At 40.8% G+C, this 16,827-nt stretch overlaps 1 protein-coding gene across 1 annotated transcript; it reads right to left on the bottom strand.

Moving 5' to 3' along the window:
• Window positions 1-19: 19 nt before the first annotated feature.
• LOC127780548 (uncharacterized) lies at window positions 20-5,376 on the bottom strand. The gene is made up of 7 exons (XM_052307467.1): window positions 4,188-5,376; window positions 2,755-2,873; window positions 1,956-2,531; window positions 1,455-1,731; window positions 1,240-1,387; window positions 505-592; window positions 20-382 (listed from the first exon to the last, which is right to left on the bottom strand). The coding sequence occupies exons 1-7, from the start codon at window positions 5,097-5,099 to the stop codon at window positions 265-267; spliced, it is 2,238 nt and encodes a 745-aa protein (XP_052163427.1). The 5' UTR covers window positions 5,100-5,376; the 3' UTR covers window positions 20-264.
• Between the last annotated feature and the right edge of the window lie 11,451 nt (window positions 5,377-16,827).

Genomic DNA, 16,827 nt, shown 5'->3' with positions numbered 1-16,827 from the left:
CTTAAAAGAAACAAAGGAAAGCAAGAAAAATGATCAGAAACAAGATCAGCATTTGGATTAGATATTTCGTTTGTTCCTTTCTGTCAGTACTCAGTACACATTGCGCTTGCACAAAACATATTTACATTTCTCAAGAAACGCTAGCTCGTATACTTTTGGTTGTTAATGAAGGTGATTCAAGAAGCCTCCTCAAAACCAGGGCTTCACAAACTCCACATCTAAAGCTATAGAGTGGCAGCTCTTCTTCCTCCTAAGACCTAAACCTCAAAAATTCATATGCGCTCGAACAACATCCTCAATAGGAGATTGGCAGATTGGGCAACTCCTGTTGCTCGATTTCAGCTGATCGGCGCAATTGAAACAGGTGCACATATGTCCACACCTGAATGAAAGATGATAACACACTTAGCAAGATTGCGAGCCGTATCATCGTTTCTTGTTAAATTGTGAGACATAAGATGTGAAGTGAGTCAAAGAACATAATCTAGCCATGCAAATCATTACCTGTAAAGTAGAGAGTCAACTTGCGTCTGATGGCAGATGCAGCAGCTTCCCCTTTTTGCTGGTGTGTCGGGTTGGCTTGGCATCAACCCTGTTGAAAATAATGGCATCAGAAAAAAAATGGATGTTGAAGTGTAAAAAGTGTGCATCAATGATTACAGATGAGGTAAAATTAAGCACTCAATAAGGTGCAAAGTGGCAGTAGTGAAAAAGAACACACCAAAGTTCACATGGTATTTTAATCTTTTTTGAAAAAAACAACAGCATGGCACACCACAAAAATCTGTCAATTCCATAAAGCAGCCTAAAGGTGTCACAGAAAGCCTAACAAACTAACAATTATATAGTATTAGTTTAGAGAGTTGGTCCAGGCCCAGATTTGAGCAAAAAGATGGCGCATAGTTTTGCTTTCAAGTTTCAAGACTAGGGTAACTATTTCCAATAGTCACTCCATAACCAACTGTGTTATTTTTCTCCAGATCTCATTTGACTGTCCTTTAAAGGCAACCTACTAGCTCACTTGCCCTCACAGTTCATATTGTCTTCAGTGCAATCTTCTATAGGAAGCCTCAGTTCTGAAAAGGCTAGGGATTGCGTTATAGAGTCGTAGATTCCATATTAGAATATGAAAATGAGGCTCTTCCGTTTCATGCATATTCTGGAGTCCGGACAACATTTTGGTTGTTGCGGTTTTGTAGATAGGAATGACAAATTTATAAAACTTGCATCACAACTCACCTGCTTCGCGAAGTGCAGTGCACATCTCCTCTTTAATGGAGTGCTGGATCTTTACTTGGGATGCAATACAACTTTCCACCAACTTCCGTAGTTCATATATTTCATGATGGACCTGTGCCATTTCACTTCTAACCCTGACCTCCATTTCCTGTAACACAGAAATATAGTGAGAATATGACTTGTACACAAACTGACTTGAATAGCACAAGACTTACAAGGAAGTTTTGGTTTTCATGATGTTGATGTTCAAACGAAGAATGCTGCCAGCCTTCTTGTTGGTGGAGATGGGAGACAGGTGCTAATGAACACTGTGCAGATACCCTCTGATCAGCATTCTGTGGTTCATCATTCTGTCTCCAGTATAAGCGCTCATCATAATATCCTTCAAAATCATCAATCATGTGTTGTTGCCTTTGTTTGCGCAAGATTGTTAGCAACATGTTGTTCATTTTATTGCTAAAATCACTCTCAAGAGACTTTGAGACCTTTTTGCTGCAAGGGAAGGGGAAATATCATGGCTTAATATGGTTTAGTATGTACAAATAAGACTATGGAATATAATTGGCACATGCAAAGTAAAGGTTTAGAACCAAAGATAAAACAAAAAGGAAGCGGACCTTTATGGAAAACGTGCATCTTAATTAGTATTCTCAGAAGTTCTTTGGAAGTGATTTGCATATAATTACTGGAGCACATATGTAAAAAGGTTTATTTACCTCTCAAGAAGATTGCAGATGTCAGCATTGCCAGACAAAGCACCACTGTCTGCTTGTGTGGCAACACACAATGATCTCCATGAGTTAGGGGAGTCTATCCAGGGGCGATCATTAAATTCAATCTGAGTGTGATTCTCAATATCCCCAATTTCATCCTGATTCCAGCTGTCTGGACTCATGGCTTCCACTGGTGCAGACCAACCAAGACTACTTATCCATAGTGCCCTCTCTTCCCATGAACCATTCAGGCTTTGGTTGTCTTCTCTTAGATTATCACCCCTTGAGGATGGAGTGCAAAGTTCATGCAATGTGCTTATGGTACTTGGCGAGACATCATCAACAGTACTATGCTCGTCATACCTCACTAAACTTGATGGCTCAGAATATTCCTGATTCTGGGTACATAATTTTACCATGTTTTTGCAACCTTCCTGACATTGATTTTCACTGGTGCTGTTCTGCCCATCATATTGTTCATTTCCTAAACCATCCAAAGAAACTAGTCTCTCAACAGAACCAGTAGACTTCTCAGCCAAAACCTGGCCACCCTTATGTTGGTTACCAGCAATGCACTTGCTGAGAAAAGCTTGTGTTAGGCATTGGCTCACAAAAAATGGAAGTAGTAAAACATTCTGAACTTATGTTTCTTTTCAGGAAAAAAATATTCTAAACTTACTGCAATCTGAAAAGGACTAGGAATGACAGACATGAAAGTAGTGGAAAAGAACACATTTAATGTTATATTTTCACATCCACCAGTACAAGATGGTGGTTTAGTTACCAAAGAGCATATTAATACCTTGTGGTATAGACCTCATGCTCATGTTTTGGAAGGCGTGGCCTGACTGGTTTTGGTAGAGTCCAAACTTCATCCTTAACTTTAAATCCCTGACGCAACAGCCTAAGACGAAGCATGGACTGCAAGGTGTCAAAGAGCATGACAATATTAGCGGAAGCCACATAAGGAACAAACAAGCTTAAAAAGTACTTGTGTTCGCATAGATACAATCTAATGAAATAAACCAGAGAATACATACTTTTGTGCATGTGTGTTGGCACTTAGCAGCCAAAACAATGATGGCTGTACCATATAAAAGGTGAATCTCTATTGTATTTACCAATCTTTGACAAGAGGAAGGAATGATCTTGTTCGCAGAGAAAAGAACAAAAACACAATTTATGCCTTGGGTATGCAAAAAAGGGCATCAAGTAATCGAGATTCTTGCTTAATATTTGTGGCCAAAACAAATTTGTTGCTTCCAAACACAGCCCATACTTGAGCTACACACCGTCAATGTATTCTCCAGGAAAAAGTTCAGCATCCCTAGGAAACATGCACATCAATATTCGCTGGAGTTGGAGTGAAGAATATCCAAAAATGTTGCAAGTAATGCTGGTACCGTAGCATAAAAATCCAACCTAAAAGGCAATTGCCATTAATAAACAGTTGAAATTTGCGTTGTACTTCCAATTAACAAACTGCTCTGCCATTAATCATATTTATGTGCAACAAGTGCACGCTATAGCAAGCAAGCAACCTGTCTAGTCATGTGATATGTTTCGTGTGGCCTCTAGCCACAACTCTGCAGCATCCACAAGCTCCACAGGACGTCAGATTCCGGACGTGCCAGCAAACAAACAAGACAAACTAGAGATGTTATTCACTTGTGACATCTCGTCCACTAGATTTACCCTCTCTGCTGCACTGGACATTGCGTGTATAGCAATAGAGCTCCCAAAATATTCTTGGATCTTCTAGTAGAGCTTTCGTTGCTATTTTTATATTGAACCAGTCAATAATGGCTATTAGCATATCACTATTTGCGATAATCAAGTCCTAAATTTAGCTCATTTTTTATCACATTTTGGTTTATCCTAGCATATTAACGAACCTGCAAAACGAAACATGATAATGTGGTTTGCACATGACAATGATCAGCAGTGCCAGTTGGGAACATGATCTACCAAACAGCCATATGGCCCCATCCTTGGTGGACTAAGGGGTCAAAATCAACAACTCACACTTCTAACTTCTTGGCTCGTCTTAAAATAATGATTTCTCGATCAAGAAACAGAACAATATCCCACTTGGTTAATCGACAAACAAGTACTTTGATCCATGATTACTTGTAATTTGATCCAAATATCCATTGCGTTTTGCAAATATTGTTTTTCCTTCTTTTTTTTTCCTTAAAAAAAATAGAGAGCCGCATGAGAGAATGGGGAGTTCACCTGGATCCTGCCTTTGTGCGAGAACCGCGACACGACGTGGCGGTCGGCGATCGCGGCGAGCTCGCACCTCCGGCAATGGGCCATCATGGCGACGAGCTCCTCCATTGCGCGGCGGCCACGCACCGTGCGGACGACCAGCTGCGTCGGCCTGGACCCGTTGATACCGGCGATGGTGGTAGGCGGCTCCACCCCGGCGCGCATCGGTGCGGGCGACGGGGGCGCGGACTGCGACATCGCGACCTCCTTGTTCGCGGCGTCCAGCTCGTCGTCGGGGATCGACGACGTGCCGCTGAGCTTCTTGACGATGCACCCCACGCGTCCCCGCGGCGAGCCGCCGTCGGAGTCGGAGGCCAGGTCGCAGGGCCGCGGCGTGGCGGGCCCCACCGCCTCGATCTCCCGCCACCGCTGGATCAGCGACGACGCGCGCGGCGCCGCGGGCGGGAGCTCCGCGCCGCACCCGGCCCCGCTCCCGCACCCCGCCCCCGCCCCCGACGACGCGTCCGACGGCGCTGGGGACGGCTCCCGGAACACGGCGGCGCGGGCGGTCACGGGGCGGGTGGCCGACGCGAGCGCGGACAGCTCGGCGTCCCTCGCCCTCCGCCTCTGCTCCTGCGGCGCGGGGGCCTCGGCGGACGCCGTGGCGGACGCGGCCGCCGCCGCCGCCGCCCACCGATCCAGTATCTGCCTCCGCCGCCTCGGCGTGGGCTCCGCCGCCGCCGCCGTCGCCGCGCCACCAGCAGCATCGTGGTGGTGGTGGTGGTGGTGGTGGTCGGGGCAGCGCGGGCGCGGCGACTGCGGCGGCGGGACGAGGATGTTGAAGAATCCCCTGGCGGGCTGCCTGGAGGATGCCCTGGAGGGGTCCCTCCATGGCGTGGAGTCGTGCGGCATGGCGGCCACCGAAGATGTTGCCATGGCGCCACCCAACTCCCAAAGGTAGCAGCTACCCCCCCGCCTCGCCAACGACGCGTGTGCGGTAAATATAGACAATCCCACCCCGCCCCTTGCTTTGCTATTCTCCCGGATTAAAATGGAGGGAAATGACCCGTTGTGTTTGGTGTGGCTCGAGACCGGGAAGGAGGAGAGAGGAGAGAGCTATGTTTAGGCGGAGACGCGCGCTGGTAGTGGTGGTGGTGGTGGTGGGAGGCGCATCACGCGCGGCGTAACTGCGGCGCTTGTGCCGTTGGCACGGTTGCGGCGCGAGGTGGGGGATGTGGGGGGGGTTTTACGTGGTTTCGGGCCGATCTCACGGTGCCGCGGGCGGTTGGTTGGCTGGTCGGGTTCGATTCTCTCCGGTGCCGGGGCGCGCGGCGTCGTCGTGCCATGTGCATCTCGCTCTCTCCCCCTCTCCCGCGCGGATGGTTGAGCGAGCCGCACGTGGCGTTCCGTTCCAACGGCGTCGTCTCGGTCTCGGCGTGTGGCTCTCGTATCAAAAGCCGTGGCACCCGTGGTGGCGGCTTTACCGTCTTCTGGTTTTTTTTTTCTTTTTTTCAAGTAGTTTACGAGGTTTGGTGTTTTGGGGGGGGGGGGGATTGGGGGGTTGAGTCACTCATGGGTATTCCCGAAAGTACAAAGGCTGCGTTTGCATCTGCTGCTCCGTCGGGCGCACACGGCACCACCCGAGACGTTGCTTTCTTCCGACTGCGGCCAGAGAGGGTAAAAAGGCCCGCTGTCTGTGGCCCGGTCGTCAGTCAGGGGCGTTATCCATGCGTGTCAGGATCTCGTTTGCACTGCACGTACGTTACACGTTGACGCCAGCCGAAGTATCTATCCTTGGGTTCTCCTGCTACCCAAAGCTGGCGTGGCGCGAGTAATAAAAATCGGATAGGCGTTGCTGCCTTGCTGGTTCTTTAATTAGGCGCGGTGAAATTATACAATTAACCGTCGTCATCAGTTTCTTCAATGCTTGTTTAAGGCGTGGACACCGTGTCCTGTTCGTACCTTTGACCGTATCACTTTAGGGTGAGTATACATACTGGATTGCTTTTCCGAGACACGTAAAACAAGAATAACCGTTAGCATAAATTTATATTAACTATTATAAGTTTATTCTAAAACAACTATTATAAGTTGAAAAAATATGTTTATTTATTTATTAAAAAAAATACATATTCTTTTACACAAAATACATCATTGATAAACGTGCTAACGATAAATGAGAAAGTTGTTGTTTTGAGTTGCTGAAGATAACTCAATCTATGATTATGCTACTTCCTTTGTTTTAAAATATACTCGCTTTGTTTCATATTCTAAGTCATTTGACTTTTTTCTAGTCAAATTTTCTTTAGTTTGATCAAGTTTATAGAAAAATATAATAGTATTTTCAACACAAAGCAAACATATTATTAAAATATATTTAATGAAACTAATTTGATATTTTATATATTGCTATTTTTTTCTATAAGTTTGGTCAAGCATAATAAAGTTTGACTAGAAAAGAAGTCAAACGACTTATAATATGAAATAGATGGGGTAATGATTTTTGCATTCGACAATGATATTAAGGAGAGAAGTAAAAAGGATTTCAGGATAGATGGGTTTTAGGGTCGAACTAGTTAAGGCTATAATAAAATGAATGGATAGTAGAGATAATATGAATAGTTTAACGGTAATGGTAAAATATAATAGGTTATTATAAGAATCTTAAGGGCCCCTTTGAATCAAAGGATTTATGTAGGAATTTCATAGTATTCAAATCTTATAGGAAATTTTCCTATTTAGCCTTTGATTCAAAGGATTGAAGCTTTCCAAATCCTATGAAATTCCTATAGAATGGCACATTGCATGTGGATTTTGGAGGAAATTTAGCAAGAGCTCCAACCTCTTAGAAAATTTTCTTTGAGTCTATCTCTCTCATCCGATTCCTGCGCTCCAATCAAACGACTATTCATGTGTTTTTCCTGTGTTCTGCAATCCTCTGTTTTACACTTCAATTCCTATCAAAATCCTGTATTTTTTATATTCTTTCGTTTTTTCTACCCTACGATTCAAAGGGCCAACGGTAAATCTTTAGTCCCACTAACAAAACTCCTATTGAGTAAGTGTGTAATATCCGTAGGGTATTAGGGGTTGAATTAATATGTTATAATGGTTTATAACTATTTTTTGGTTATTTTTTTAAAATTTTGTGGTCTCATAATTTTTTTCATTACAATGTCTTAGAAATATGTTTTAAAGAGAAATCTATTGTTCATTTTCACTTGGCAAATTATAAATACCGTGCATCTACTTATTTTAAAATTATTAAAGTTTGAAGGCATGGATGGCAATGCAAAATCTGAAAATGGAGAGGTCAACTGAGATAAAGAGATATGCTCGAGCTCAAAGAGACATGGAACATCCTCGAGAAGAGAAAGCCAACATCAAGCCATGGTGGTTTTATGTTGAGAGAATGGCTGATAGTAAATAAAAGAGAATTCATTCTTCCACAATATTTTTTATTCGGTGTTTTTTTTCCAAAAGTAATTCTGCTTAGAAACAACAGTAAAATCCCATTGATAACGTCAATACAATATACTAGTAAGTATCTAACGTTAGAGCAGCAAATACGTACTAACATTTATAAAATAAATGGAATAGTGCCACCACACAACGGCAGATTGATGAAATCAGACCCCTAGCAACATTATTCAAGATCACCTCAAATAAAAGTGGCGCTTCCCCCTTTCTCTCTCTTACGAGTATATTAATCGGGTCAGAAGATGAACTTGTCAAACACACGAGTCAAGAGTCAAGACTAACCAAAATGAAACCCAGAAATACTGGAACCACATATTTTTAAGCATCTAGAGAAGAACGCCGCATTGCTCGGTGTCTGACGCCGGACCGGCCGACTCTGAACTGAAAACTGAAACCTTACCAAACCGTTTGCCACAGAAACACACATCTGGTCTGGTCATAAAATCAGCTTCACCACAAGTCACCCGGACTATTTGTTCTGTTCTTGAGCCCAACAACAACAAACAACAGTTTCGACGACGACGACGGGGCGCACACACAACAAAAGTGATCGATCTACAGCCTTTTTTTTTTCTTTCGAGGAAGCATTACGCTATCTTAGACCACGTTTAGTTCGCGAAATAAAATTTTTGGATGTCACATCGGACGTTTGACCAGATGTCGGAAGAGGTTTTCGGACACGAATGAAAAAACTAATTTCATAACTCACCTGGAAACCACGAGACGAATCTTTTAAGCCTAATTAATCCGTCATTAGCACATGTGGGTTACTGTAGCACTTATGGCTAATCATAGACTAATTAGGCTCAAAAGATTCGTCTCGCAATTCCCCCCTAACTGTGCAATTAGTTTTTGTTTTTATTTATATTTAATGCTTCATGCATGTGTCTAAAGATTCAATGTGATGTTTTTTGGAAAAAAATTTTGGAAACTAAACAGGGCCTTAGTTAATCTCTCGCTGTACTGATCGTCGTTATTTAATCTGTAGATCGATCGATCGATCCATCCATCGTTTCCTCCAAGAACAGAATACATGGAGGAACAGCAAAGCAACAAGCCAACAAACAGCAACAGCAACAACTTTTAATACTCCAATTAAGCACGTACTCTCTCCGTCAAAAAAAAAAAAAAAGACAAACCCTGACTTTCCGTGTCCAACGTTTGACCGTCCGTTTTATTTAAAAAAATTATAAAAAAAATTAAAAAGACAAGTCACGTATAAGTATTAATCATATTTTATCATCTAACAACAATAAAAATACTAATTATAAAAAAAATTTATATAAGACGGACAGTTAAATGTTGGACATGAAAATCTAAGGTTTGTCTTTTTTTTTTTTTGGACGAAGGGAGTAGTAGACATCATGCAACTACCGACACTGCACGTTACGTAGAAGAGCAGAAATAGTATTTCAACTTTTCAGGCAACAACTGCGTCGTACTCACTCGTACTCTACTACTTCAAGCCCCTTCAACCAGCTGATCTGACAGGCGACGTCGTCGTACGCTTGAATGAAAGGAACCCCACATTGTAGCAAGACGTACAGTAGCAAGTGGTACCAGATCGAGAAATCGCTAGTAGCTGTAGTATTTGGAGCCAAATGGATTTTGAAACTTGAAAAAAAACTGCGTGAAATGAAATCGTAGTAGAATATCGGTTTGAGTTTGCAGACCGGGATTCGAATTTATGACGGCGCCGAATGTCCGGTGGTGCTCACGGACGGTAGCGAGCCTTTGCAATTAAAATCCACGGTTTTGTCGGTCGATTTCCTATCCTCGTTGGCCTTGTAGGTACCGAACACACGTACATGTGCCAAAAGTAAGTAAACCACGGGTTTTTGTTGTACGGTCTCATTTGTATTCTACCAAACGATTTGCCCAGTACATGTCGGATGTACATATCTAACTATCTATGTACTCCGCTCATCAAATTTTAAATTTCAGTGTACATGTAGTATTCTTAATTACTCCCCCTGTTCCGAAAAATATCAACCTAGGGATTATCCAGATTTATTATACTAGGAGAGGGATGGTTGGGTTTTTTTTATGGAGGGAGTAGATCGGAAGTTAATTATACTTTTGTTTAAAAAATTGTACTAGTTAGATCTAGACCTGATTATAATTATATATTTTCTCAGTGATCATGGTAACTTTGTCGTCGATAGTTCATAACTAGATATGATGAACGGATGTTTGGAAGATGATTTGCTCATCTGCAACTGTAGAGTGTTTAGCCAGCATGCAAGGACCTTTTTTCGCCTCTAATTGGGCTGCTTTGTTCGCAGCTAGCTAGGTGTACTTAAAAAGCCGGAGCAGAATCTGGAAACAAATTTTGATATTTTTAATTTGTTCTCTAGCTAGGCAGGAACACTGCTCGAACAAGACTAAATCGTCTTTTTGTAGTGATAAGCAAGTCAACAAACTACTTTCTAGTCAAGATCCAGAAGAATTCCTTGTCGAATTAATCAAATCCGCCCCCCAACTTTTTTATGCGCCGCCTGTGTTTTGTTTCCCTATACATGGGCAAGTGCTGTGCTTCTTTAAGAAAAAATATTTATTTATGTCAAAGTTGTATGCGGCTCATCTGATCATCGATGTTTCTTTTTCTGCCTTATATTAAGACGATTGTATATATAAATTAAAATGGTCTCATTGTTTTCTCCTTGGCTGCTCCCCTGGAGCTAGGAGTATATAGTATAATAAGGCCTGCATTGGAATACATAAAATTCACTGGATCTTTATAGGATTTTTTTGCAAATTTATAGATAGTATAGAAGTCCATTGTTGTATATCTATACTTTCATTGGAGTCTAAAATACAACATAAGCTTTAAAACCGGTCACTTTTCACTATTTATTAGAAAAATACAAATGGCTTTTCAATAGAAATTTAGTGATATCAGAAAACAATAACGTTGATCATCATCTCTTTAGCAGTTTAGCGTGTATGTTCGAATTGAAGAGACACACAAATCCATACAAATGACTGCAGAAAAACGATCACAAGTGGTTGATAAGATCGGGATGTCTCACATAAACGCATATCCAACCTATCGGGTCAAATAGTGTAAATTGCAATTACTTCATTCATACTAAAATATAAAGGATAGCGTTCCAGCAGTAAATAGCCCACGCATGTTCATTATCTTCAATGCTGCAGGCAACAGTTTTGTCAAAATGGCTATATGTGATTTAATTTGATTAATTATGTTCAAAATTAACAGCGTTATGGGTGCAGTAACTCTTATTTCGTTTTCAGTTTGTGGAGTCACTGAACGATAAGAATAACGTTACTCTATGCATACATAATAAACTCATATAGAACCAACAATTAAAAATATGAATGGAAATGGAAGGAGAATAAAAATAAAATTGACCAGGTAACATTTGTGAAAACCCCTGTTTATCTATGTTACTTTTAGATGACTCGAATTGTGTAACCTTATTCTTTTCTCCGTCTATTAGGCCACCCACCACCGAACTATCGTCTCCCATGATCACCCCTCTTTCTTTTAGCTCCCACTCCAATTCTGACCTTAACCCTAACTGGGCAAGCCACTGTCAATCATCGGGGCTGTTGCGGCTCGCTGGAGCTAGAGGATCAGAACAAATCTGGGTGCGGATCTGACAGTGAAAAATCTACAGGAATCTCTCGAAAAAAATATATCAAATAAAGGTTAGCAAATTCCCCCAAAGAAAAAATATAGGATGTGTTCAGTTTGTTGCTATAATCAACCATATCAAATTGGTAAGGTAACTGCTCTAAAAAAAATTGGTAAGGTAACAAATTAAACAACATTTTACCATCACAATCTTTTCAATATCTACCAACATTTAGTATTTTTAGAAACTTCTACTCACAATAATATATCAAATTAAGATGTCCAACTAAACACCACCTTCACATCTTGATCCTACTAAACTTTTATAATTGCCAAATTTTAACTTTACCAATAAATACATGGTAAGGCATTTTTCTTCGCAATCAATGAACTGAACAAAACCATAGTACTCTTCAACAGGATGGGGTGTGATGAATATCTTTCGATCGCTCGGTAGTCCATTTCCTCGGTGTCGACTTGCTTGCAAGCCAATCCATTTCAAAAAAAAAAATTTCTCCCTGACGTCCAATTGAATTCAGGGATGCAGCTGCTCGATGGGAACACCACGGAACTCGTCCATGCAAACGATGTCAAATTGTCAATTACAGTACCATCTCGTTGTCAATGCTTGGTGCAATCGTCCGTTCGATATGCTTCGAAAACACACTGCCGTAATCGCCGTAACCATGTGACACGTACGTAAACGTGGCGGTTCGGTGTCCGGTAAACCCTGCAAACTACGGACTTCATCGATTTCTACTACAGTCTGCTCCTATTGTACTGTTTATGTCGAACGAACCCAGTCAATATAGAATGAAACATCATCTAGAACTAGACGACGCTGACATATTTAAATTCGTAGTGTCTCATCATGTAGTAAGATGGAAGTATGAGGACTGAGGAGTATCTAGCTTTTACGTAGTGGCATTCACCATATTTAAGCTTTCAATTGTACATTATACATATCGCAGTTAAGTACGGTTGAAAGACTTAGAGGCTGTTTAAATTATAGCAAAAATAAATCTTACCAAATTTTAATCATATTAAAATTTTCGTAAGTTGACAATATTAGGTAGAATTTCTAATGTATTTATAAAAGTTTGGCAACAAACTAAATATAAACACTTTTTTTTATAACTTTACTTTAAAAAAGTATGGTTGAAACGGCATCAAACTGAGCACCCCCTTAACTTTTTCGTGCACTTTCTAGTAAAAACTAAACAAATCTGAAATTATCTGTTGCGTACTTTTTAGTTATTAGAAGAAAGCCCGTGTGTTGCAACGGGTGAATGCTATTTTAGTCATATTATTGTTAATTTTTTTATCTAAATAGTATATGGGATTTTTATTTGATAGTATTGATATCTAATTTGGAATCCTTATTTGGATGGTGGCCATATCATGTACGGTGCTTTCTTATCGCCTGAAAAGAATTCTGAAGCAATTAGGAGTATGACTCTTGTCTTAAGTTAGCATGCAAGTTTTTTAAAAAGATTTTTTATATGACTCCTTATGTATTTTGAAAAGCAAACAAACTTAAAAACCGACCTAAATACGGACGAGGTACCAAAAGTATCTGAAAAACATTTTCAATTTTTAAAATAGTAGAGATTTTCGTTCGATTTAAGTGTTGTTATATATTTTCTAATGGGTGAAAAGGAGTTTGTTGGAGCAATTTATATGTTATACTTGCATACATACAACGTTCTTTGTTGTTGCTGGCCCGCTGCATACGTGGGCAACGATAAGAGTTGGATTCACGGCGCCCACTACATGGTGACGAAGGACGGATATGGGAGGATATATAAGAGTCGGATGAAAGTAAAAACCAATTCAAATACGGATGACGTATCAAAGTTCTCGAAAAACATATTTAATTTTTATAATAGTAGTGAGATAGAGATATAGAGATAAAGGTATATAATATCCAGTTTGGGTGTAGGCAATATCTTGATTTAATTTCATATACTGATGCCATGATTTTTTCTCGATAATCTACACGGAAGGGAAACAATTTTATTCAAGGAGGATTATAATCATTAATCCACAGGGACCAGAAAATTAATCTTGTGTTAGTAGCACCAACCAATAGCACTGTCGCATGTATAAGACACCTATCTGTGCCACTACCTGACCAAGTGAGAGCCATCTGATTAATTAAATACAACAGTAATCGATCAAAAGCTCTGGTTACGGAGGAAATCGACACGGACTCGACGTCAGCCAATAGGAGACGACGTACAAAATATTCAAGCAAAAACATCTTAAACTTTTATAATAATAGATAGATATGCCAAACCAAATTATTATATTCATTATATCATCTTGCTACAATAACTTTCACTATCCCAAAATATGGAATCCATCGTTCTCGAACCTCAGCGAATCACCTATATCAATCCGGTACGTCATCGTGGTTATTTGCTCGAATTTCGTCAAATTCTACTGAATCTATCGATCCCTGGCCCATCTATGTCCACCAAATTCTATTGAATTTTACCGATTTCCATCCCATCAATTTCACCTGTAAACCCGGCAGCAAGGTACAGGTTGGATCCTGAATTTTCAGAGAAAATGACTGCATATTTATCCTGATTAATTGTCGGCAGGTCAAAATTTGTGTTGTCTTTTTGTGGATGGATGAATTGATTTGGAGCAATCTTCCACAGACATGCTGATCGCAGACACATCAATTTCAGCCTAAGCCATTGACCATGGGGTTCATGCATGCACATGGAGATCTTTTGCACTTTTGTTGTTTGTTGGCTTTTGCCTAGATATATTCTGAATAGAACTTTCCATTACTCATTTAATGATCAGTCCTCCATATGCATAAACAAAAGAGTTTGTCCTGATTAAATCTAATTGCATTCTAAACCCCACAGGCACCAGATAACTCTCAATCTTTAGATAGATCTCATATGCATGCATCATATTGATATTCTTTTCATGTACTTGTTTTTAAGGAACCTCTAGTGCTTAACCATATTATATATCAATCAGTTCAGATCCAGCCACACGCAAAATGTTGGCCAATCTTTTGGCCACTTGCTAATTAGCAGCAAATGCAGCTTGTAGCTCCATGTGTTGAACACTCCAACAACCATAGTAGCCGGATTCGGCTCCCCTATCTTGAGAGATGTATATGAACAGTTAGTCTCAACCCAATGCATGGAATTCGGCCATAATCAGGGCTCCAAAGTACTCTACAAAAGCTACTTCCCAGTCAAAAAGGTTCCAAAGTGAAATAGGCAGTCGTGACTTGTGACTCTGTGAGGGGCCGTTGGAAAGGCAGGAGTAATTTTGGTGAAATATATATCTGCAATAGTTATGATAATTTAATTCTATCGCAGATATATATCTTCGCATGCGGACGGCGCGTTTGCTTACAGGCGGACGGCCGCCTCGCCGAAGACACATTTCCACCACCGGCGATAATGCATTTTCTAGCAGTGATATATCACCCACGAGAAAAGAGAACCTTGAGGAGACAACTAAAAGGAATTCTAAATGTGCTTTACGTGAATGTTTGAATTCCTTTCAGTTTGTATAAAATGACAATTTAATATTGGAATCTTGAGAGTTCACCAGTATAATCCGGCCGAACATGCATATTGATGAAGAAAGGGCTTGAATGAACATTATTGTAGCTCTGAAAATTAAGTAAATGAATTGTAACTAATAATATTGTATATCAATTATAAAACACAAGGGAAAATGGAGAGCTAGCTTTTAATATGTCCACTGACATGTAAGAGCAAAAGCTGCTGAGAATCTTCTAATTAAATTTCTAATTCCTGCAACTATAGATTTCCATAATCAAGGTGAAAACTTAGACTATTTACGAGAACTTGAGATTGAGATTTTAGAAGAAGTTACAGGCTTACAGCTATCAAAAACTCATCAAATTGAGACATAGTCTTGTATGTTATTTCTATCCATTTGTCATATCCTTTTCTTTTTATTTTTGAAAAAGAAATATCAGCAAATATCTACTACTCCTACTTTAAAGGGTCGTCATCCATCCGCTCCTTTCCATGTTGTGCAAAGAAAAAATATCCGTTGGGCCTGGTGCTTGGTCTATACTTGTATATCCCAGTATATAAGCCCAGTATATATATATATATATATCCATCCTTAGTAATATGGGTCTATCGTAATACACATTTATGTAACCTCTTCTTATTTTGTCTAGTTTCTTTCCTAGTTAGTCTACTGTTGTCTCTCTGTCGACGGATGATACCCGTAGACAGGATGAATAGGGTATTGAGATGCGTTGGTACGAGGATCTACACAATACGACATGAAGCAAACAAGAAGACAAAGATTATATTGGTTCAGACCCCTTATAAGGTAATTGCTCTAATTCAGTTTATATGAGATTGATATGGAAAATCACATAATATAACGAGAACAGACGAATCCGACGCTACCAGCGAGATCCTCGTCGAGATGATGTGACGAGATCTCTCGACGAGTATGCTTCGCGCCCTCCGATTTGTAGACTATGGTGGGCGTATGGGCAATAAAATTTGATGATCTAAACCCCTCAGGGGGTGTGCCTTTTATACCGTGAGTCACATTAGTCTCTAAATAGAACTCGGAGACAACGGACCCACACAATATAATATAAACCCGATCCTCTCTGAGTAGAACTCTATTATTCACCTACCCGTGAAGATGATTTTTATAGTATTTTGTAAATTTCCTTATCATATACGGAAATATATTTTGCCATGAAGGTATGTTGTATTTGTATATCCTATAAGTTGTAGGACAGGAGGTATGACTTATCTATAACCATAACACTCTCCTCTATGAACCCATGACATAGAAGGTCATAGTAGTAAAATAATTATTTTTTAAATATATTAATGAGTAAGGTTATACATAGACACTTTGTACTTATAATACAACAAAAAAAAAATCAAAGGTGGTGTAATCTGCAAATACCGCAATAGAATAAGCCGCGTTTTTTTTCCAAGACCGAAGTAGCACTGTAGCGTACCAACGTGCCAACGCAAAAAAAAAAAAAGAAGCTATCCAAGATCCACCGGGCCACCAATCCAAAAATAAAGCCTGACATCATAATAATAATTCAGAAATCATAATAATATTATCATATCCCTTCGCTTTCCGATTATTTGTTGTTTCCATGATAAAAATATAACAACCCAGCCGGCCGGGGCGGCAGAACGGATGTCGTTGTAAGGTAGCATTCGTTGCTAGCGCGATCGAGGATGATGAGACCGATCCATCCATGCAGCTGCTGTGCTAGCTAGCTCTGCTACTACTAGCTTTAGCTTAAGCTTAGCTAGCGTCGTCGTTGGCTGGGTGGCTGTGGCTGGCTGGGGCCACTGTATGCTCAGCGGCGCGAGGGCGAAATGGCGAAAAGGTTGGCATCCGATCGAGAGATCGATGGATGGATGGATGGGTAGGCCGGGTCCCTTTCTGTTGCGAGGTTCGCCGGCAGGTTGCGGGCTGGGGACCTCCTCGCGGCACGCGACGTGCCTCCCCACCCCCGGCACCCTACCTGCTTTGGGGGAGGAGGCTAAAATGCAATGCAACCGATCGATGCCACTC

Source organism: Oryza glaberrima, chromosome 7, assembly GCF_000147395.1.
Source record: "Oryza glaberrima chromosome 7, OglaRS2, whole genome shotgun sequence".
In the NCBI taxonomy this organism is placed as follows: Eukaryota; Viridiplantae; Streptophyta; class Magnoliopsida; order Poales; family Poaceae; genus Oryza; species Oryza glaberrima.
This window is presented reverse-complemented; position numbering and strand designations above follow the sequence as displayed.